Source organism: Ursus arctos, unplaced genomic scaffold (genome assembly GCF_023065955.2).
Source record: "Ursus arctos isolate Adak ecotype North America unplaced genomic scaffold, UrsArc2.0 scaffold_30, whole genome shotgun sequence".
NCBI lineage: Eukaryota > Metazoa > Chordata > Mammalia > Carnivora > Ursidae > Ursus > Ursus arctos.
The window spans coordinates 13,242,599-13,266,905 of record NW_026622986.1 but is presented as its reverse complement, the minus strand read 5'-3'; the positions used below and the strand labels follow the sequence as shown (position 1 = coordinate 13,266,905).

The 24,307-nt window shown below is 36.8% G+C and overlaps 1 protein-coding gene across 1 annotated transcript in view; it reads right to left on the bottom strand.

Annotated features, from left to right (window-relative positions):
- Positions 1-24,307, bottom strand: part of LOC125280907 (ankyrin repeat domain-containing protein 26-like) — a 414,415-nt gene that overhangs the window by 354,747 nt on the left and 35,361 nt on the right. The window contains exons 11-19 of the mRNA XM_057304708.1: positions 23,207-23,264; positions 22,922-23,094; positions 18,015-18,141; positions 15,325-15,358; positions 10,186-10,252; positions 6,844-6,901; positions 6,559-6,731; positions 2,497-2,623; positions 2,138-2,193 (exon numbers count right to left, since the gene is read on the bottom strand). Coding sequence (XP_057160691.1) covers positions 2,138-2,193; positions 2,497-2,623; positions 6,559-6,731; positions 6,844-6,901; positions 10,186-10,252; positions 15,325-15,358; positions 18,015-18,141; positions 22,922-23,094; positions 23,207-23,264 — 873 coding nt within the window. The remainder of the gene's footprint in view (positions 1-2,137; positions 2,194-2,496; positions 2,624-6,558; positions 6,732-6,843; positions 6,902-10,185; positions 10,253-15,324; positions 15,359-18,014; positions 18,142-22,921; positions 23,095-23,206; positions 23,265-24,307) is intronic.

Below are 24,307 nucleotides of genomic sequence, written 5' to 3'. Positions count from 1 at the left end.
CCGGAAACAATTTTCTCCTTTAACAGTGTTGCAGCTTAAAATTTATTTCATTTGCTGGATAAAGATTAAGAACCTCACTTACATAATCAGAAATTTCCGTTTTAATTAATGAAAAGACTACATAAAATGTTTACTTATTTCCTCTCTTTATTCTCAAAAAGATCTAAAACCTGCCAAGATTATACCACACAGTACGTTAAATTAGAAACCACAAGGAAGGGCACCTGGGTGGCTCAGTTGGTTAAGCGTCTGCCTTCAGCTCAGGTCATGATCCCAGGGTCCTGGGATCGAGTCCTGAATCAGGCTCCCTGCTCAGTGGGGTGTCTGCTTCTCCCTCTGCCCCTCCCCCTGCTTCTGTGTGCTCCAGCTCTCAATATCTCTCTCTCACTCTCTCGCACAAAATAAATAAATAAAATCTTCAAAAAAAAGAAAGAAAGGAAGGCAGAAAGGAACCAGAAGGAAGACAATGGCCAAAAATTCAAAATTCATAATAAATCTGATTAAGGTCTAACACAGATTTCACTTTGCATTATCTATAAACACAGATTTTGCTAAATTAAATATGAGATATCACACTTTATTAAAGTTAAAGGGATAAAATTTTCTTCCAGGCTTCATGAAAATCAGCTGTAAGTCATTCAGAAGAGTCTAAGCATTTGTATTACCTGACTTTGTTTTCTTAGTTTGCACTCAAAATAATCTCTACCCTATTTTATAATACAGACTATCTGCTCTCCCTTAGCCCCACTACTGCAATTGTGTTTTTGTAATACTCTCTCTCAACTCTTCAATCTTTACATTCATCTTGCCCTTCTTAAATGAATTCTTCCCCCCACCCCCTCCCTCATCTTCACCTCCATCTAGCTGTTCTTGCCAGTTGCTTTCTAATTCTTTACTTCCATACTGGCATACCTAAGAATTGTTCACTCCCACCAACCTTTATAAATCTCAATCCGGTACTTATCTCCCTGTTGTTATTACACTGTGTTCTCTTATGATCTTGAGGACTTCTAGCATATCTCTTGACTTCAAATATGGTGCGCACACCATTGTGTAGCACCTGCCTGTGCTAAGAGATCAGGCCCTTTTTATCCCCTTCTATAGTCTATCACCTTAGAATAGGCCATCATTAATTTATACTTGTTTCTACAAGTATGGCTGCCACAAAGATACTCAATGCATACTATTTTAACTATCTGAAATGGTTTTTAGCTATTAAAACATCAGTAAAGCAGGGGCGCCTGCATGGCTCAGTGGGTTCTGGGATCTAGCTCCATGTGCTCAGTGGGAAGCCTGCTTCTCCCTCTCCCTCTGCCCCCCCTCCCCGCCCCCTGCTCATGCTCTCTTTCTCTCTCTCTCTCCCTCTCTCTCTGAAATAAATAAAATCTGTTTAAAAATAAATAAATACAACACCACTAAACCAAATTGTTATTACAATTCCAATGCTCCTTGTGAATCTACTTGACAGTCCAAATATAATACTTTCAGGGGCCCTGGATGGCTCAGCCGGTTGAGTGTCGAACTCTTCGAGTCAGTTGGGCTCTGCACTCAAGCGTGGATTCAGATTCAGATTCTCTCTCCCTCTCGCTCCCGCCCACTCACTCACTCTCTCAAATAAATAAATAAATAAATAAATAAATAAATAAATAAATAAATAAATATCTTTTAGAAATATGTGTATATATATAATACTTTCATGTCCCAGGCATTATCGTTTCAAGTTCCAAGCTATAAAAAACTATAATCCAAACTCTTTCTAGATCTCATTAGCAGCTTTGCACATCCATATACACCACAGAATCATACATTTGGCCCTAGGCTGGCCTGGACCAATTCTTTAGTTTTTTAGATATCTTAATTTCAAAACCCAAACTAATTCCTTTTCAGTTCTAAGCCTCAGTTTTCTCCAATAATACTACACAGCTTTTGTTAAGTTAAGCTTGCAAATTAGCAGAACTGTATTATGCTATATCATTATATTTACACATAATGATTTTGTCAATTACAGGTAAAAGGATAAGGAAATACTTTTTATGGGCAAACACACAGACAAGAGAGTAAAGCCTAAGCATTCCTTTCATGTTTTCACACCATCACTCAATGCTTATATTATAAAACAAGAAGAAGAAAACAGTACCTCAGAATCCCAAGGTGATTCTCTATCTTCCTCTTCTCCCAATCCTATTACCATAACTACAAAATATAGTCACAGGTACATTAATGAGAACATGTATCATTATGAATTTCAAACATATATACAAGCCTATCCGTATTTAAGAATATTCCAATAATATAAAAGGGATAGGAGTAAGATTTTCAGAGCTGAAGTATTTTCAAGAAGAAAAAGTTGGTAGTCATCGGGATACTTATAAAGAAAGACAGCAAAAGAAAAATACCTTAATGAAATGGAAAACATATCTGGATCTACAGACTTACAGATTGTGATGTACCAGCACTTAAGCATAGAAAAAGATTCATAGATGTTCACTCACTCACCATCTCCATTATTTTTGGATGCTCTATCAGCAGAAGTCAAGTTGTCATTAACTGTTTGCCCTTGTGGAGCACTTTCCATATCAATCCCATTGTCCTTTTTCCCAATTGCTGATAGCACCTCTCCGTCCTATAAAAACAACACAAAACAAAACCCACCTTCAGAAAACATCACGTTAATTCAATTGCTCGCTCACTCACTTACTCAAGAAAGACAAATACATACCGTCTCCGTCAAGCCATAGGCACTATCCTGGGACAAGTTGGAAATAGAAAGAAAAGACAGAGACTACCCTATATGCTAGTAGGACCAGAGATGGACGAAAACAGGTAAGAACACAGAGTATCATTTACTAGTTCTACAGGTGAGGTGAATGAAGCACAGCGAAGGCACAAAAGAGAAAACAGTTGTATGTGGGAAGCTCAGGAAGTGCTGCAAAGATAGGGCTGTATCTTGAAAGACAGACAAAGTGCACAAGGAGGGTGTGAAGGGCCTTCTAGAAAAGGTAGGAGGAGCAAAAGGATGAACTATGAAATAACACAGGAAGTGACGATAGCTAGAGAATGTGGCAAAACTGGAACACACTTTTTGGGAATGGGATACAGACATGTAATTGGAAAATCAGGACTGAACCAAAAAGGTGTCATGCTAGAATATGAACTTTCTCCTTCATGTCATGGGTATCCACCAAATAAGCGGAGAAGTTACATCATCACAAACATATTTAAAAAGGTCACTCTGACAGCAATGTCAAGATGAGCATAAAGGAACCAAAACCAGAAGAGCATTTCAAAATTATAGGTGAGGGGGTGAATTATGGTAATAAGATATGAAAAATGGTAAGCAGGGACAAAATACTGAATGTGGTGAATGACTGAATGTGCTAAATTTTTTTTTGTTTTTTAACTTATTTCTTTTTTAAATTTTTGTTGATTGATTGATTGATTGATTGGTCAGGGAGAGAGAGAGAGCACAAGCAGGAGGAGTGGCAGGCAGAGAGAGAAGCCGGCTCCACGCTGAGCAAGGAGCCCAACCCGGGACTGGATCCCAGGATCCTGGGATCATGACCTGAGCTGAAGGCAGACACTTACTTAACCCACTGAGCCAGCCAGGTGTCGCTTTTCTAATTTAAATTCAATTAATTAACATATAATGTATTACTGGTTTCAGAGGTAGAGATGTGGTGATTGTTTTTTAAAAATTTATTTATTTATTTTTAGAGAGAGACAGTGTGCGCATGCAGGGGAAGGGGCAGAGGGAGAGGAAGAGAGAGAATCCTCAAGCAGACTCCCTACTGAGTATGGAGCCAGACATGGGGCTTGATATACCAGGACCCCGAGAACACGACCTGAGCCAGTCATGAGTCAGATGCTTAACCGAGTGAGCCACCCAGGTGCCCCTGGATATAGCAATTTCGGGGAAGTTTGGAGTCCAGGATTTTTCCTGCTTCAGTGTTTCGGTGGTGCCATACACTAGCATGGGGAAAACAAATGACAGAGCAGATTACAAAAAGTCAGGGAAGTGGGAAAGGTCATAAACGATGTTTTCAATCCGGGACATACCAAATTTGAAGCACCCAGGAGACTTAAGAAGAAAGTTATAGACAAATACATTTGAAGTAGGAAAAAAATGACATTGCTCAGGAAAATATAATTAATATAATTACACATATTTAAATATAAATATAACAAAATATAATTGATATAAGTAAATAATGTAAACCTACACAGAACTCTGAAATTTTCAGAACAAAAATAAAGGTAGGGGGAAAAAGCCATGGGATTCAATATTTCAATTATATACTTCACATTAGTTTCAAGGATAGAAAATACACTTTTATTAACATAGGCAAGTTAATGGGCACCTGGGTGGCTCAGTTGGTTAAGCATCTGACTCTGGATTTTGGCTCAGGTCATGATCTCGGGTTTGTGAGACTGAGCCCCACATCAGGCTCCATGCTCAGTGGGAAGTCGGCTTCTCTCCCTCTCTCTTCCTCTCCCTCTTACCCTCTCCCCCCACCACACACTCCCTCTCTCTCTCTCGCTCTGAAATAAATAAAACTTTAGGAAAAAAACATACGCAGGCAAGTATTCATCTCTGTAATGAACAGCATTTTAAAGATTAATAAAAAGATTTAATCGCAAAACACCGATTTAAGATTTTGTAAGAATACTCCTTTTTAAAAATCAATCTTAAAAAGATTTAAATTGTGGAAGAGAAATACTTATGGGATCACAGCATTTTGAGGCATTTTTAAGTACTACTATGATTTATGAAAAAAGATAAATCCCATTTTAAAATTCACATAGTTTTCTTCTGTGAACTGTGACTAGCAAACTAATAGCTCTAATTTCCTATCTACGAATACAAGACGGTAGTTAAGGACTGGAGAAAGAACCTAGTACTAACAAATTAATAATCATGACCATCCAAGCTGAATGTTTTAAAGACTCCAAATACATGTATGATTATCAAGCAGGGCCCAATATTCACATGAGGAAAGAAGAAAGGGACCAAAAAAATCCAATCACCAGTATTTCTGAGTTTCAGATTCGAAAGAATTCGCACGTTAAATTTAACAACTATGTGCGTGCCTGGCTGGCTCAGTCGGAAGAGTGTGTGACTCTTGATCTCAGGGTTGTGAGTTCAAGCCCCGTGTTGGGTATAGAGATTACTCAAAATTTTTAAAACCTAAAAAAACCCCCTAGAATTAACAACTAGGAATACTAAAGTTTCCTGGGAATAATATAAAATGTATCCACTATTGGAGATACTTGAAAAAGTAAAAATCATCTTCCAGAAATAATTCTGTACACTCTGTTGGCAACCTTTCCTTCCTTATGACTCTACGATGACAAATAGTTCATATTAGAAAAAAACTTATAAATTGTGAGTTCATTCATTTGATGTCTTTGTATGTATCTATTATATGCAGATATAATTAAAAATAAATAAATCAGAATCCGGAAACAATTTTCTCCTTTAACAGTGTTGCAGCTTAAAATTTATTTCATTTGCTGGATAAAGATTAAGAACCTCACTTACATAATCAGAAATTTCCGTTTTAATTAATGAAAAGACTACATAAAATGTTTACTTATTTCCTCTCTTTATTCTCAAAAAGATCTAAAACCTGCCAAGATTATACCACATAGTACGTTAAATTAGAAACCACAAGGAAGGGCACCTGGGTGGCTCAGTTGGTTAAGCGTCTGCCTTCAGCTCAGGTCATGATCCCAGGGTCCTGGGATCGAGTCCTGAATCAGGCTCCCTGCTCAGTGGGGTGTCTGCTTCTCCCTCTGCCCCTCCCCCTGCTTCTGTGTGCTCCAGCTCTCAATATCTCTCTCTCACTGTCTCGCACAAAATAAATAAATAAAATCTTCAAAAAAAAGAAAGAAAGGAAGGCAGAAAGGAACCAGAAGGAAGACAATGGCCAAAAATTCAAAATTCATAATAAATCTGATTAAGGTCTAACACAGATTTCACTTTGCATTATCTATAAACACAGATTTTGCTAAATTAAATATGAGATATCACACTTTATTAAAGTTAAAGGGATAAAATTTTCTTCCAGGCTTCATGAAAATCAGCTGTAAGTCATTCAGAAGAGTCTAAGCATTTGTATTACCTGACTTTGTTTTCTTAGTTTGCACTCAAAATAATCTCTACCCTATTTTATAATACAGACTATCTGCTCTCCCTTAGCCCCACTACTGCAATTGTGTTTTTGTAATAATCTCTCTCAACTCTTCAATCTTTACATTCATCTTGCCCTTCTTAAATGAATTCTTCCCCCCCCCCCCCTCATCTTCACCTCCATCTAGCTGTTCTTGCCAGGTGCTTTCTAATTCTTTACTTCCATACTGGCATACCTAAGAATTGTTCACTCCCACCAACCTTTATAAATCTCAATCCGGTACTTATCTCCCTGTTGTTATTACACTGTGTTCTCTTATGATCTTGAGGACTTCCATTTCTTCCTAAGATTCTTTTCATTATAAGGATCAAGAGGATGTAAGTGAAAAAAAACATCAGGGGAAAAAGTTTAAAACAAAACAACTTACCTTTGTAACACCAAGGCCTGCTAATGGCATGAGAGGCTTTTTAAGAGTTCTAGTTGATGGAATAGCAGGACAAAAAAGGTCATGCACTTTTGTATCTCCATCTTTATGATCAGAATTATCGTCCGTAAGTGAAAGATTATCGCCTACTGTCATAAGGCCAGGTTTTGTTTCCACTTAGTAAAAAACAAAATAAAGAGTACATGAAAATATCTGTAATTTTGAATTACTGAGTGACACAAGAATGAACAAACAGCAGTGAATAACACAAGTCTTCAAATAGCTTACAGTTCTTGATTTTCTCATAAGCAGCCATTAGCTTTATTAAGCTTGGTTTGGGGACATTCTAGAACAAAAATAAATAGTTTTAAGTATTGCAAGTATCACATTTGGTAAAATAATCATAATAGTCACTATTATCAAATAAGCACTGCTGCACAAAGAACACGGCTTTTGGAATCATTCAAATGTAGATTCAAGTCACAGTTCTGCCATTTACTAGCCTACATTTTCTCATGGGGTGAGGATTATGAGAGATTTAATAGCTAGTCCCAAAGTGTTACTTTCCTTACCCCTGATTATCATACAAATTCTTCCTGAACCATTTAAAACTAAAGCTAGCCTACAACCCAGCAACTGCACTACTAGGTATTTCTCCAAAGGATACAAACATAGTGATCTGAAGGGGCATCTGCACCCCAATGTTAACAGCAGCAAGTCCACAATAGCCAGACTATGGAAAGAGCCTAGATGTCCACTGGCAGATGAATGGATAAAGAAGATGTGGCATATACACACAATGGAATATTACTCAGCCATCAAAAAGAACGAACTCCTGCCATTTGCAATGACTTGAATGGAACTAGAGGGTATTCTGCTAAGCGAAAAAAGTCAGAGAAAGACAACTACCACGATTTCACTCATATGTGGAAGTTAAGAAACAAAACAGACGAACATAGGGGAAGGGAAGGAAAAAAAAAAGATGAAAATAGGGAGGGAGGCAGACCCTAAGAGACTCTTAACTATAGGCAAGAAACAGGGTTGCTGGAGGGGAGGCAGAGTGGGGGGCAGGGAGTGGAATAAGGAGTGATGGGCATTAAGGAGGGTACTTGAATTAATGAGCACTGGGTGTTGTGTGCAACTAATGAATCACTGAATTCTACCTCTAAAACTAAGAATACAGTATATGTAAATTAAATTGAAATTTTAAATATTTTTAAATACTTTCTTTACCAAAGTAACCTAAAACACAACTTTATTCCTAGGTAATTGAAAGCATTATTGATAAAAACCACAAACATTAAGAAATTTAGATTAATTATTTATACTTTAACATGTGTTTGCATGATTTATATTTGCACGAATATCTCTTGTAGGAGAAAATATTAAAATTTAGTTTTTAGTAATATCTTATTCAGGTAAGTTGGAATTACACTTTAAGTTGGTTTTGTTTGTCAAAATGCTAAAGACAAACGATTGTTTAAATCAGCTCCTTCCAGAAAAGAGGAAAAAACTAATAATAAACCTTGTAGGGCAATGATTCATGAATGAAAACCACACTCAGACAACACAAAGCCATAACCAAATATATTGACAATGGAGACAGAAAGAGAAGGACTGAAAGAACAGACTCTAAAGAAATGTTTCTTCAAGGAAAAATTAGGGTACGGATAAGTCATTAAAAAAAAAAAGAGTTGGGGGGAGAAGAAGCAAAAAGGAAAACAATAAGAAATGACCAATCAATCAAGCACAAGCTTAAGACAAGGAAAAAAAGGAATAATGTAAGTACAAAAAGGTATATGGAAAAAATATGTATTTTCCGGAATATGTAAGTATGATTATGGATATACAACAAACAGAAGTCTCTAAAATTTTTTCAATTACATATTATAAATACATATTACATATAAAGTATAAATATATATAAGACAGAGGCTCTTGTTCATAGTTTATCCCTAATAATACTGACTTTTCTCACTCTACAAGTATTTCTTTATAATTACTGTAGTAAACAATTTAATGTTTTCACTATAGGTTGTTCAATTTGTGGTCATCCATCACTATCTGAAAGCTATAAATTATTACCAGAGAGACAAAAAAATAGAAAAAGAAATGTTTCTAATACATCAACTTTGCACATGGAGAAAGAACTGGTAATGAGAATTCTAAGGAGAAATGGATTCCTTGAAAGGATATATCTAATGGGACATAGGTGGGGTTAAAGAAAATAGTTGGGCATTTTTATCTACAACTCTAAGCTCACAATTAGAGGATACTAAAAAATACACTGCAACCTTCCTTCTTATTTATTTCTTTGTTTCCTCAACATAATTCATTTGTGCTTATAAAGCCTAAACATGAAAATAGAATCTAAATTTGAGCCATATTTTTTAAAATTTATGTATTTAATTATGACAAATTATACACATTACAATACTTATAACATTCCATTATACAGAATTCCATCTGTCTGCTCATTTATTCACATTCAAAAAATATTAAATTGCCTCTTCCAAGCAAGACTTTATTCTAGGTGTTCCAAGAGATGCACAATTATGTTTCCTAACATCCAGCAGCATATAATGATGCAGGGGCTTTCAAATGAATATTTAAATAAACATAAAATGAGTGAGATTTTCAGTTTTAGAATCTGATACAAAGGCTATAAGTAGATATTTTTTAAACTATAATATAAAAGATTTCTGAAATTGGACATTTTACCATAAGGGTATGAAGAGCCTCTGCTTCTAGAGCTGATTATTATTTTAGGCAAAACATGTGTTCTTCACATAGATAAAGAGTTTTAACTATACTCTCCATGGAACTAATTTGAAAGCACAGTGGAATGCCTTCGCAATATACATGTTGAGAAACAGTTTAAATTTCTGAATTTAGACAATGTCGATTTATTTTAGTCTGAATGTAGAACAAAGAATAGAAACAGAGAAAAAATATCTTCTGTCATAACACTACAGGCTGCCAAAATAAAAAATGTCCAAGAAAAATATCTGCAATAAATAATTGGATCCACTAAAGATTTCATTTAGGCATTAGTACTATAAAATTCATGTTTTCTAGAGAAACAAAGAAAGAAAAAGGAAGGAAGAAAGAAAGGAAGGAAGGAAGGAAGGAAGGAAGGAAGGAAGGAAGGAAGGAAGGAAGGAAGGAAAAGAAAGAGTGCAAGAATAAGAGAAAGAAAGAAAGAAAGAGAGAGAGAGAGAGAAAGAATGAGAGAAAGAAAGAAAACAAGAAAGCAAGAAAGCAAGCAAGCAAGCAAGATGCAAAGAGAAAGACAGTCATGTTAAGATAATTTAAACCTCACAGTAAGAATCCTTATCCTTGACTAAATGTCATATTTCCACCATTATGCGAAAGCTTTTCCCAATATAATTTTCCTGTCATTATATATTTTCCAGCTCATTTTCTTCAACCTCCACCTTCACTATTTGCCAGAGTAAAAAAAAAAAAGATTTTTCAACTTGCCATAATTTTGTAAAATCGTTTGTTCTGACCAACTTTCCATTACAAACATAAAATGATGACAGGCAGGCCACTGCTAAATTTTAACAGTAATAATAGACAAAACTAAATTCAGAGCAGGAAAATTAATTTCACAAGAGAGTACTTTACCTTGATATTAAAGTCGTCATCATCTGATGTAGGCCATGAATCATCACCACCGCAGCAAACAGAAAGACTTTAGAGCAAAAATATACAACAAACCAAGTTCATTAAAAAGAAAAATTGAGTGAAAGGTCAGCTATCTATTTATTGAAAGAAGTTTCTTGATATAATTAAAATTTGGCCTCTGTTTTTATTACTAAGTTTTTATTTTAATTCCAGTACCATTAACATGCAGTGCTATATTAGTTTCATGTATACAATATAATGATTCGGCAATTCCATACATCACCCAGGGCTCCTCATGACAAGGGCATTCCTTACTCCCTATCTCCTATTTCAGCCATTCCCCCACCCATCTCCCCTCTGGAAACCATCAATTTGTTCTCTATAGTTAAGAGGCTGTTTCTGGGTTTGTCTGTCTCTCTTTTTTTTCTTTGCTCATTTTTATTGTTCCTTAAATTCTACATGAGGGAAATCATACGGTTGATGTCTTTCTCTGACTTACTTCACTTAGCTTAATACTCTCTATTTACATCCATTTCATTGTAAATGGCAAGATTTCATTCTTTTCTATGGCTGAATAATATTCCATTGTGTATATATACCACTTCCTCTTTATCCATTCATCTGTCAATGGACACTTGGGCTGACTATTGCAAAAAATGCTGTAGTAAACATAGGGGTGCATGTATCCCTTTGAATTGGTGTTTTTGTATTTTTTGAATAAATACCCAGTAGTGCAATCACTGGATTGTAGGGTAGTTCTATTTTTAGCTTTTTGAGGAAACACCATACTTTTTCCCACAGTGGCTGTTGCATTCCCACCAACAGTCCAAGAGGGTTCCTTTTTCTCCGCCTCCTGGCCAACACTTGTGTCTTGTGTTTTTGATTTTAGCCATTCTGACGGGTGTGCGGTGGTATCTCGTTGCAATTTTGATTTGCATTTCCCTGACGATGAGTGATGTTAAGCATGTTCTTATGTGCCTGTTGGCCATCTGTATGTTTTCTTTGGAAAAATGTATGCTCCTGTCTTCTGATCATTTTTAAACAGGGTTGCGTTTGGGTGTTGAGTTCTATCAGTACCTCGTATTTGTATACTAACCCTTTACCAGATATGTCATCTGCAAATATCTTCTCCCATTCTCTAGGTTGCCTTTTCCTTTTGTGTATTGATTCCGTCACTGTGCAAAACCTTTTGATCTTGATGTCCCAACAGTTTATTTTTGCTTTTACTGCTCTTGCCTCAGGACATAGAACTAGCAAAAAAATGTTGCTACAGCCAATATCAGAGAGATTATTGCCCGTGTGCTCTTCAAGTATGTTATGATTTCAGGTGTCACATTTAGGTCTTAAACCCATTTCTGAGTTTATTTTTCTGTCCAGTTTCATTCTTTTGCATGTAGCTGTTCACTTTTCCCAACACCATTTGTTGAAGAGACTGCTTTTTCCCCATCGGATATGCTTTCCTGCTTCGTCAAGGATTAATTGACCATATTCTTATGGGTTTCATTCTGGATTTTCTGTTTTATTCCACTGATCTATATCTCTGTTTTTATGCCAGTACCATATTGTTTGGATTAGGATAGGTTTGTACTATAACTTGAAATCTACAAATGTGATACCTCCAATTTGTTTTTCTTTTTCAGTATTGCTTTGGATACTCGAAGTCTTCAGTGGTTCCATACAAATTTTAGGACTGTTTGTTCTAGTTCTGTGAGAAATGTCGTTGGTATTTCAATAAGCATTGCATTAAATCTGCAGATTACGTTGGGTACTGTAGACATTTTAACGATATATGTTCTTCCCATCCATGAGCATAGAATGTCTTTCCACTTCTTTGTGTCATCTTCAGTTTCTGTCATCAATGTTTTATAGTTGCTAGAGTACAGGTCTTTCAAACTTTGGACTCTGGTTTTAAACAGTTTTCGTTCTCTGTTTTGTCTCCACCTCTCCAAAGACGTGAAACACCTAGTAAAGCCCCAGTCTTAGTTCCCATAAGTAAGAGTGACAAGCAAGGAATTCTCTGAAATGTTGGAAAGCTAATCGTGCAAAAGTTAACCACAATGAATTATCACCTTACACCTGTCACAATGGTTAGAATCAAAAACACAAAAAACAAATATTGGCGAGGATGTAGAGAAAAAAGAACCCTTGTGCACTGGTGTTGGGGATAGAAACTGGTGCAGCCACTGTGAAAAACAGTATGGAGGTTCTTTGAAAAATTAAAAATAGAAATACCATATGATCCAGTAATTCCACTACTGGTTATTTAATACTTCCCCAAAGACACGAACACACTAATTTGAAAAGATACATGCACCCCCATGTTTATTGCAGCATTCTTTACAACAGCCGTGATATGGAAACAACCCAAGTGTCCATCAACAGATGTACCTCTCTCTCTCTCTCTCTCTCTCTCTCTCTCTCTCACACACACACACACACACACAAACACACACACACACAGAGGAATGTTACCTAGCCATAAAAAAGGAGGAGATCTTGCCATCTGCAACAATGTAGATGTACCTAGAGGATATTATGCTAAGTGAAATATGTCAGACAGAGATAGACAAATACTATATGATTTCACTTATATGTAGAATCTAGAAAGTAGAACAAATGAACAAACAAAAAACAGAAACAGACCCAGAAATACAGAGAATTCTGTATGGCCAGAAGGGAAGGGGGTGGCAGACAGACAACATGGGAGAAGGGGAATGGGAGGTTCAGGATTCCAGTTATAGTAAGTCACAGGGATACAAGTACAGCATAGGGTATACAGTCAATGGTACTGTAATAGCATTATGCAGTAACAGATAGTAGCTACACTTGTGCTAAGCATGGTGTAACATACAGAGTTGTTGAATCACTATGTTGAACACCTCAAACTAACACAACGCTGTGTATCAACTATGCTTCAATTTAAAAACATAAATAAATACACAAATTTATGTTATTAGTGTGAATACTCTTCCCAGAGAGATTAAAAGATTAAAAATTAGAAGGTCCAACTTCTTTCCTACACAGGTCCTGCCTTATATAAACTAGCAAGACCTTAAAAACCTTCATAGGCACTCAGATACCCAAGAAGAGAGACTGCTATAAAAAATAAAGTCCAGGTAATCGTGCCTCTATTTCCCTAGACACTGCCTAATAGTTCCTTTCTGTGAGCTCCCACTCCTAGATCACTCTTCTGCAGGGCTCAGTCGTACTCTCCAACTTTTCAATCTCTAGACTATGAAAGCACAGGCTCCCAAAACAAGGATAAGCTCAAATGACCAACAGTAGGAGCCATTTGCTGCTCCTGGAGAACAAGCTACACGGAGTTTCAGTCATCCATGGAGTCATCTCAACGTAGACATGTTACCAACTACCCAAATGAAGCTCTGTTACAGATATGACACCCAGTCCCACCCCACCAAACCCTACATGTACATGGAAAGGCATCAAAGAATTAGGAAAAGAGGTGGATGGAGGAGACCACGACCTTGGGCCATACATCTAGATAGTTCAGAATCACCATTCCCCCTATTACTCGAGAGGATTTAAGCCACTCTCTGTAAGTTGGAATGGAAGTAGATGGTATCACATTCCTATATTCTGTAAAAAGACTCTTTCCAGTGGCTCAAATGATTTTAATATCTCTCAACAGAAAACCTGAAGTGCGCTAGTTCGCTCAATTAAACAAAAACAAAAAAGCTGCTCAGGATTCTCTTGAACCCTCTATTTTAATATGCCTTTCTACACAACTCCCAATATCCTGTGTCCTTCATTCCTTTGTGTGTGTATCCTTCCTTCCTATAGGGCATCTTTAACTAACTTACAATAAAACCCAATATTCTGACATCTTTTCTAAAACTCTTATTCTTGTCCAACCCAACGTTGTTGTTCTTGAAACTCGGCCTCCCCTGCTAACTCCTTCCTAACCCACCTTCACTGTGTTTACTAGACCCACTCCCCATCTTTCTATTATTAAAACATTCACCCACTAGATGAGGAAAAAGGAAGAAACCTGAATTTAAATCTCACTCTTGTCACATATAATAGCCAAATAGGTCACTTTCATCTCTTTTGAGTTTCAAATTCTCTATTTAAACAACCATTTGGTAAGGATGTTAAACATAGGTTGCAGTACCTGACGGTATTTTGAATCATTCATCTCTAAGATTCCTTAAAATCCTGAACTTATGTGTTCTTGATGTTGTCTACAGAAAAACAGAGAATACGTAGCTGGCAGAAGTAGAAGAAATTAATGGAATACAAGAAGCACCAAGAGAAGCAGAGAAGAAAGTTTAAAAAAAAATCAAAAAAGATTATAGAAAAGTCATAGAGAAAAAGAAAAAAGTCTACAAAAAAAAAAAAGAAAGAAAGAAAAAGCTTCAAAGAACTAGTGAAGGGTACTAGCCTAAAGGGAAAACTAGACTGGGAAGTCAGTAAATAGAGAACCGTTTAGAAAGATCCTCTAAATAGATGATAAATTTAATTAACGTAACATGGTCTACACCTAGATTGCATATCCTTCACTTCTGGAAAAATCATTCATCTCAAGGAGAGCAGACATCACTACAGCTAAGAACTTGCGTGATTAGGTCTTGCTTATGTAAAAGCTATGTACTGTGGCTATAGGTTACTGAGATCCACCCCAAAATCTTTGATATGTAAAAAGAGACTAGTTACCACCGCACTAATTGCCTCTAGTTATCACTAGTTGTCAAATATACTAGGACAAACGCTTGGACTAACCTGGTTTCTTAAGAAAACTCTAAATCTAAGTTAACACATGACTACATTTGACTTTCTGAGTTGATCTGACTAGGATCCGTATCTTAATCCCAGTGCTGCTGAGGAACAGAAGAATGGGTGTGGGAGTCACACAGGCTGACAGTCACATCATGGCTCTGCTACTCATTAACTATGGAATCATAGGTCAATTAATCAACCTCCCTGAACCACAGCTGACTAATTAATAAAAAATAGGCTATAATAGCACAGCTACTTTGTGAAGCTATTGTAATGACTATGAAAGTAATAAACGTCCAGCACGTAATATAGTCTCTAGCCCAGAGTAGAACTCTCCACAAAGGCTTTTCTCTGCATTCCCTCAGTCAACACATAATTTTTAAAAATCCATAAAAATCCTACCTGCTTAATGTGTCTTCAGAACTCTCATCCACCGCTAAAGAAAAAACCAAAATACATTTTAAATCAACATTAGAAAAATACAGATTAAAAGTATAAGACTGATGATTTGTTAAAAAGTATATTTTTGGGACCAGACCTGGAAACCACACTGGAGGGAAAATTAAGCATACTATTGGTAGGCAGTTAATGCATTAAGAAATCTTACTTTCTCCTCTACGTTTACCAAATGCAAGAAAAGAATGGTATTTATCAAAATTTGGTACCTGCAAGTGAATGTTTATAATGACCATGATTGTAACCAAACCCTATGAGACTGTCAGAAAATGCTATCATCAGCAGAATCATTATCAGAGACTGACAAAGTCAAACTTAAATAGCATGATTCTTCTGGACTTCCACGACCAGGAGCAGTTAAAAGAGACTGTACTTATTTTGCTGTAACACAGCAGAACTTCTCCAGCACTTCAGCAGAGACTGTTAAGTTTACCATGAAACACCTCATCACAAAGTTTGGTCTGTAGCCACGGTACATTGCAGCATGGCAAAACACAGCAAACAGACTCTCTCGCGCCTTATTTCCAATTGCAAGGTAAGTATGAAAGTTAGTGATTTTAGTGCATCTGGTTTAATAAAGTATAACCTCTTGAGACTACCTACTTTCATTGCTAGAGAGTCTATCTGGACTCACCTCTTAGACGAGGATGGTACCAATGGTTAGTGCTAGGTAGTAGTACATAATGTCATTGTTCTCAACCCTCCCCATTATGTGACAAATGTCTACAGAAATCACACTTTCTCAGTCCATAAGGCACATGTCATCAGATCCTACACTGATGAACAAACAAAACAAAGGACAAAGGCTATCTTGAATCGGTACATTCAATTACCTTGGAATTTTAATGTTTTAAACATCCAAGAAGATACCTACTGTATGATTGCAACTCTTTCACATTCTGGAAAGGTATAACTTTGTAAGCTAGGAATTAAGGGTTGCGGCAAAAGGAGGGAGGAATAGGCACAGCCCGGAGGACTTTTGAGGCAGTGGAACCCTTCTATGTGACACCACATGGGTGCATTGGGTGTACAACACCGGACTGAGCCCTAATGTAAACTATGGACTTTGGGGGACAAAGATGACTTAATGTTAATGTAACAATGTACCACTGTGGTATAGGATGATGCTCCTGAAATCAGTACCATGTTATATCACCATATTACTTGCTATTGAAAGAAAATCTGAATACAAAGTAAGTCAGGGCTATAATTCCTCTGCAGAAAAGGTTCCATACAGCAGGCCATAGACAGCCACCGTTAGATCCCACCTGAACGGCTGGCCCTTGGTTGGTATCTGGGAGCCTGGATGTGTGCAGTGTTCCCACCATTCCATAACTGCTAAGAGTGGCTCTGCCTAAGCCTTGGTACCAACCAGGTGATTTATCCTGTATACTTCATTTCCTTCTGTGAACCTGGAATTTTGGTATATGCTAGGGGAAAGATGCCTACCTGACTGTCATTTAAAGAAAACTTCATTTAGTCTCTCTAAGATTCCTCTATTGGCAGACAACGTTTCACATGTGTCATCATAATGTGATGCTGGAGGAATGAAGCACATCCATACGCATAGAAACCTGCACTTGGCTTCCTCTAGACTTCACTCCATGCCCCTTTGCTCTGTGCTGATTTTGTTTTGTATCCTTCCACTGTAATAAACCACAGGCATGAGTACAACTATGCTGAGACCTGTGAGGTCTTCTAGTGAAAAACCACATCTGGGTGTCGTTTTGGGAGCCTCTAATACAACTGCATTATGTGGAATCTTTATGATGTGGGTTGATGTTTTGTACATGATTACAGTCAGTAGGTCATGCCACAGAACACCTTTCCTTCAATCTGTTTTTCTTAGTATTTGCCTAGGAGATTTCTGTAATTCTATATCCATTTGAATAAAGGATGAAATAATGATGTCAGAAAATAATATGATACAAGCAACAATCCTATTTTAATCAGAAAAAAAGAGAATCCTGATAATTATCAATATATTCTATAGTAAAAAGTTCCTGCAAAAAAAATGAAAAGATCACATAAATTTTCTCCAACTAAATAGGGCTTAATTCATTTTTATGGTAGTTATGAATCAATAAGGTAACGGGGATAATTATAGAAAGATATATAACTACTGATTACACTACTGATTATAGTTTGTTTCCATTCTTTTTCTTAATTTCTTATAAAATTAAAAACATAATTCACCTGTTAAAGGCAGTAGTGAACAAACTAGTCAAAAAGTCAAAAATACTTCATCCAAAATATAGGATGAGTTATCCACTCCACCCTGAAAATAGTGGATCTGATCATTAAAGACCAATAGGACTCATTAGGGAGAAAACAAAGTGAGTTATCTTATATACATAGATGGTTAAAAACGTGGTAATCTAATTGGCCACATATACAAGCCTATCCCCATTCATGAATATTTCAATAAAATAAAAGTAATAGCAGTAAAGATTTTCAGGGAGTTGAAGTATTTTCAAGAAGAAAAAGTTGGTAGTCATCGGGATACTTATAAGGAAAGACAGCAAAAGAAAAATACCTTAATGAAATGGAAAACATATCCAGATCTACAGACTTACCGATTGTGATGTACCAGCACTTAAGCATAGAAAAAGATTCATAGATGTTCACTCACTTACCATCTCCATTATTTTTGGATGCTCTATCAGCAGAAGTCAAGCTGTCATTAACTGTTTGCTCTCGTGGAGCACTTTCCATATCAATCCCATTGTCCTTTTCCCCAATTGCTGATAGCACCTCTCCGTCCTATAAAAACAACACAAAACAAAACCCACCTTCAGAAAACATCACATTAATTCAATTGCTCGCTCACTCACTTACTCAAGAAAGACAAATACATACCATCTCCGTCAAGTCATAGGCACTATCCTGGGACAAGTTGGAAATAGAAAGAAAAGACAGAGACTACCCTATATGCTAGTAGGGCCAGAGATGGACGAAAACAGATAAGAACACAGAGTATCATTTACTAGTTCTACAGGTGAGGTGAATGAAGCACAGCGAAGGCACAAAAGAGAAAACAGTTGTATGTGGGAAGCTCAGGAAGTGCTGCAAAGATAGGGCTGTATCTTGAAAGACAGACAAAGTGCACAAGGAGGGTGTGAGGGGCCTTCCAGAAAAGGTAGGAGGAGCTTAAGGATGAACTATGAAATAACACAGGAAGTGACGATAGCTAGAGAATGTGGCAAAACTGGAACACACTTTTTGGGAATGGGATACAGACATGTAATTGGAAAATCAGGACTGAACCAAAGAAGGCAAGTGTCATGCTAGAATATGAACTTTCTCCTTCATGTCATGGGTATCCACCAAATAAGCAGAGATGTTACATCGTCACAAACGTATTTAAAAAGGTCCCTCTGACAGCAATGTAAAGATGAACATAAAGGAACCAAAACCAGAAGAGTATTTCAAAATTATAGGTGAGGGGGTGAATTATGGTAATAAGATATGAAAAATGGTAAGCAGGGACAAAATTCTGAATGTGGTAAATGACTGAATGTGCTAAATTTTTTTTTTGTTTTTTAACTTATTTCTTTTTTAGATTTTTGTTGATTGATTGATTGATTGATTGGTCAGGGAAAGAGAGAGAGAGCACAAGTAGGAGGAGTGGCAGGCAGAGAGAGAAGCAGGCTCCCCACTGAGAAAAGAGCCCAACGCAATTCTGGATACCAGGATCCTGGGATCATGACCTGAGCTGAAGGCAGACACTTAACCCACTGAGCCAGCCAGGTGTCGCTTTTCTAATTTAAATTCAATTAATTAACAAATAATGTATTACTGGTTTCAGAGGTAGAGATGTGGTGATTGTTTTTTAAAATTTTATTTATTTATTTTTAGAGAGAGACAGTGGGCGCATGCAGGGGAAGGGGCAGAGGGAGAGGAAGAGAGAGAATCTTCAAGCAGACTCCCTACTGAGTATGGAGCCAGACATGGGGCTTGATATACCAGGACCCCGAGAACACGACCTGAGCCAAGTCAAGAGTCAGATGCTTAACCAAGTGAGCCACCCAGGTGCCCCTGGATATAGCAATTTCGGGGAAGTTTGGAGTCCAGGATTTTTTCTGCTTCAGTGTTTCGTTGGTGCCATACACTAGCATGGGGAAAACAAATGACAGCAGATTACAAAATTCAGGGAAGTGGAAAGGGTCAGAAACGATGTTTTTAATCTGGGACATACCAAATTTGAAGCACCCAGGAGACTTAAGAAGAAAGTTATAGACAAATACATTTGAAGTTGGAAAAAAAATGACATCGCTCAGGAAAATTGAATTAATATAATTATACATATTTAAATATAAATATAACAAAATATAATTGATATAATTAAATAATGTAAACCTACAGGGAATTCTGAAATTTTCAGAACAAAAATAAAGGTAGGGGGAAAAAGCCATTGGATTCAATATTTCGATTATATACTTCACATTAGTTTCAAGGATAGAAAATACACTTTTATTAACATAGGCAAGTTAATGGGCACCTGGGTGGCTCAGTTGGTTAAGCATCTGACTCTGGATTTTGGCTCAGGTTATGACCTCGGGTTTGAGAAACTAAGCCCCACATCAGGCTCCATATTCAGTGGGGAGTTGGCTTCTCTCCCTCTCTCTTCCTCTCCCTCTTACCCTCTCCCCCCACCACACACTCCCTCTCTCTCGCTCTGAAATAAATAAAACTTTAGGAAAAAAACATACGCAGGCAAGTATTCATCTCTGTAATGAACAGCATTTTAAAGATTAATAAAAAGATTTAATCGCAAAACACCAATTTAAGATTTTATGAGAATACTCCATTTTAAAAATCAATCTTAAAAGATTTAAATTGTGGATTGTTGGAGAGGATGTGGAGAAAGGGGATCCCTCCTACATTGTTGGTGGGAATGCAAGTTGGTACAGCCACTCTGGAAAACCGTGTGGAGGTCCCTTAAAAAGTTAAAAATTGAGCTACCCTATGATCCAGCCATTGCACTACTGGGTGTTTACCCCAAAGATACAGACGTAGTGAAGAGAAGGGCCATATGCACCCCAATGTTCATAGCAGCAATGTCCACAATAGCTAAATCGTGGAAGGAGCCGAGATGCCCTTCAACAGATGACTGGATTAAGAAGTTGTGGTCCATATATACAATGGAATATTACTCAGCAATCAGAAAGAATGAGTTCTCAACATTTGCTACAACATGGACGGCACTGGAGGAGATAATGCTTAGTGAAATAAGTCAAGCAGAGAAAGACAACTATCATATGATTTCTCTCATCTATGGAACATAAGAACTAGAATGATCAGTAGGGGAAGAAAGGGATAAAGAAAGGGGGGGTAATCAGAAGGGGGAATGAAACATGAGAGACTATGGACTATGAGAAACAAGCTGAGGGCTACAGAGGGGAGGGGGGTGGGGGAATGGGATAGACCGGTGATGGGTAGTAAGGAGGGCACATATTGCATGGTGCACTGGGTGTTATACACAACTAATGAATCATCGAGCCTTACATCGAAAACCGGGGATGTACTGTATGGTGACTAACATAATATAATAAAAAATCATTATTAATAAAAAAAAAAAAAAAAAAAAGATATTTTGAGAGAGAAAAAAAAAAAAAAAAAAAAAAAGAGATTCACCTGTGAAAAAAAAAAAAAAAAAAAAAAAAAAAAAAAAAGATTTAAATTGTGGAAGAGAAATACTTATGAGATCACAGCATTTTGAGGCATTTTTAAGTACTACTATGATTTATGAAAAAAAAGATAAAACCCCATTTTAAAATTCACATGGTTTTCTTATATGAACTGTGACTAGCAAACTAATAGCTCTAATTTCCTATCTACGAATACAAGACGGTAGTTAAGGACTGGAGAAAGAACCTAGTACTAACAAATTAATAATCATGACCATCCAAGCTGAATGTTTTAAAGACTCCAAATACATGTATGATTATCAAGCAGGGCCCAATATTCACATGAGGAAAGAAGAAAGGGACCAAAAAAATCCAATCACCAGTATTTCTGAGTTTCAGATTCGAAAGAATTCGCACGTTAAATTTAACAACTACGTGCGTGCCTGGCTGGCTCAGTCGGAAGGGTGTGTGACTCTTGATCTCAGGGTTGTGAGTTCAAGCCCCGTGTTGGGTACAGAGATTACTCATAATTTTTAAAACCTAAAAAAACCCCAAGAATTAACAACTAGGAATACTAAAGTTTCCTGGGAATAATATAAAATGTATCCACTATTGGAGATATTTGAAAAAGTAAAAATCGTCTTCCAGAAATAATTCTGTACACTCTGTTGGCAACCTTTCCTTCCTTATGACTCTACGATGACAAATAGTTCATATTAGAAAAAAACTTATAAATTGTGAGTTCATTCATTTGATGTCTTTGTATGTATCTATTATATGCAGATATAATTAAAAATAAATAAATCAGAAACCAGAAACAATTTTCTCCTTTAAGAGTGTTGCAGCTTAAAATTTATTTCATTTACTGGATAAAGATTAAGAACCTCACTTACATAATCAGAAATTTCCGTTTTAATTAATGAAAAGACTACATAAAATGTTTACTTATTTCCTCTCTTTATTCTCAAAAAGATCTAAAACCTGCCAAGATTATACCACACAGTACGTTAAATTAGAAACCACAAGGAAGGGCACCTGGGTGGCTCAGTTGGTTAAGCGTCTGCCTTCAGCTCAGGTCATGATCCCAGGGTCCTGGGATCGAGTCCTGAATCAGGCTCCCTGCTCAGTGGGGTGTCTGCTTCTCCCTCTGCCCCTCCCCCTGCTTCTGTGTGCTCCAGCTCTCAATATCTCTCTCTCACTGTCTCGCACAAAATAAATAAATAAAATCTTCAAAAAAAAGAAAGAAAGGAAGGCAGAAAGGAACCAGAAGGAAGACAATGGCCAAAAATTCAAAATTCATAATAAATCTGATTAAGGTCTAACACAGATTTCACTTTGCATTATCTATAAACACAGATTTTGCTAAATTAAATATGAGATATCACACTTTATTAAAGTTAAAGGGATAAAATTTTCTTCCAGGCTTCATGAAAATCAGCTGTAAGTCATTCAGAAGAGTCTAAGCATTTGTATTACCTGACTTTGTTTTCTTAGTTTGCACTCAAAATAATCTCTACCCTACTTTATAATACAGACTATCTGCTCTCCCTTAGCCCCACTACTGCAATTGTGTTTTTGTAATACTCTCTCTCAACTCTTCAATCTTTACATTCATCTTGCCCTTCTTAAATGAATTCTTCCCCCCCCCCCCCTCATCTTCACCTCCATCTAGCTGTTCTTGCCAGTTGCTTTCTAATTCTTTACTTCCATACTGGCATTCCTAAGAATTGTTCACTCCCACCAACCTTTATAAATCTCAATCCGGTACTTATCTCCCTGTTGTTATTACACTGTGTTCTCTTATGATCTTGAGGACTTCCATTTCTTCCTAAGATTCTTTTCATTATAAGGATCAAGAGGATGTAAGTGAAAAAAAAACATCAGGGGAAAAAGTTTAAAACAAAACAACTTACCTTTGTAACAGGAAGGCCTGCTAACGGCATGAGAGGCTTTTTAAGAGTTCTAGGTGATGGAATAGCAGGACAAAAAAGGTCATGCACTTTTGTATCTTCATCTTTATGATCAGAATTATCGTCCGTAAGTGAAAGATTATCGCCTACTGTCATAAGGCCAGGTTTTGTTTCCACTTAGTAAAAAACAAAATAAAGAGTACATGAAAATATCTGTAATTTTGAATTACTGAGTAACACAAGAATGGACAAACAGCAGTGAATAACACAAGTCTTCAAATAGCTTACAGTTCTTGAATTTCTCACAAGCAGCCATTAGGTTTCTTAAGCTTTGTTTGGGGACATTCTAGAACAAAAATTAATAGTTTTAAGGATTGCAAGTATCACATTTGGTAAAATAATCATAATAGTCACTATTATCAAATGAGCACCGCTACACAAAGAACACAGCTTTTGGAATCATTCAAATGTAGATTCAAGTCACAGTTCTGCCATTTACTAGCCTACATTTTCTCATGGGGTGAGGATTATGAGAGATTTAATAGCTAGTCCCAAAGTGTTACTTTCCTTACCCCTGATTATCATACAAATTCTTCCTGAACCATTTAAAACTAAAGCTAGCCTACAACCCAGCAACTGCACTACTAGGTATTTCTCCAAAGGATACAAACATAGTGATCTGAAGGGGCATCTGCACCCCAGTGTTAACAGCAGCAAGTCCACAAGTAGCCAGACTATGGAAAGAGCCTAGATGTCCACCGGCAGATGAATGGATAAAGAAGATGTGGCATATACACACAATGGAATATTACTCAGCCATGAAAAAGAACGAACTCCTGCCATTTGCAATGACTTGAATGGAACTAGAGGGTATTCTGCTAAGCGAAAAAAGTCAGTCAGAGAAAGACAACTACCACGATTTCACTCATATGTGGAAGTTAAGAAACAAAACAGACGAGCATAGGGGAAGGGAAGGAAAAAAAAAGATGAAAACAGGGAGGGAGGCAGACCCTAAGAGACTCTTAACTATAGGCAAGAAACAGGGTTGCTGGAGGGGAGGCAGAGTGGGGGGCAGGGAGTGGAATAAGGAGTGATGGGCATTAAGGAGGGTACTTGAATTAATGAGCACTGGGTGTTGTGTGCAACTAATGAATCACTGAATTCTACCTCTAAAACTAAGAATACAGTATATGTAAATTAAATTGAAATTTTAAATATTTTTAAATACTTTCTTTACCAAAGTAACCTAAAACACAACTTTGTTCCTAGGTAATTGAAAGCATTATTGATAAAAACCACAAACATTAAGAAATTTAGATTAATTATTTATACTTTAACATGTGTTTGCATGATTTATACTTGCACGAATATCTCTTGTAGGAGAAAATA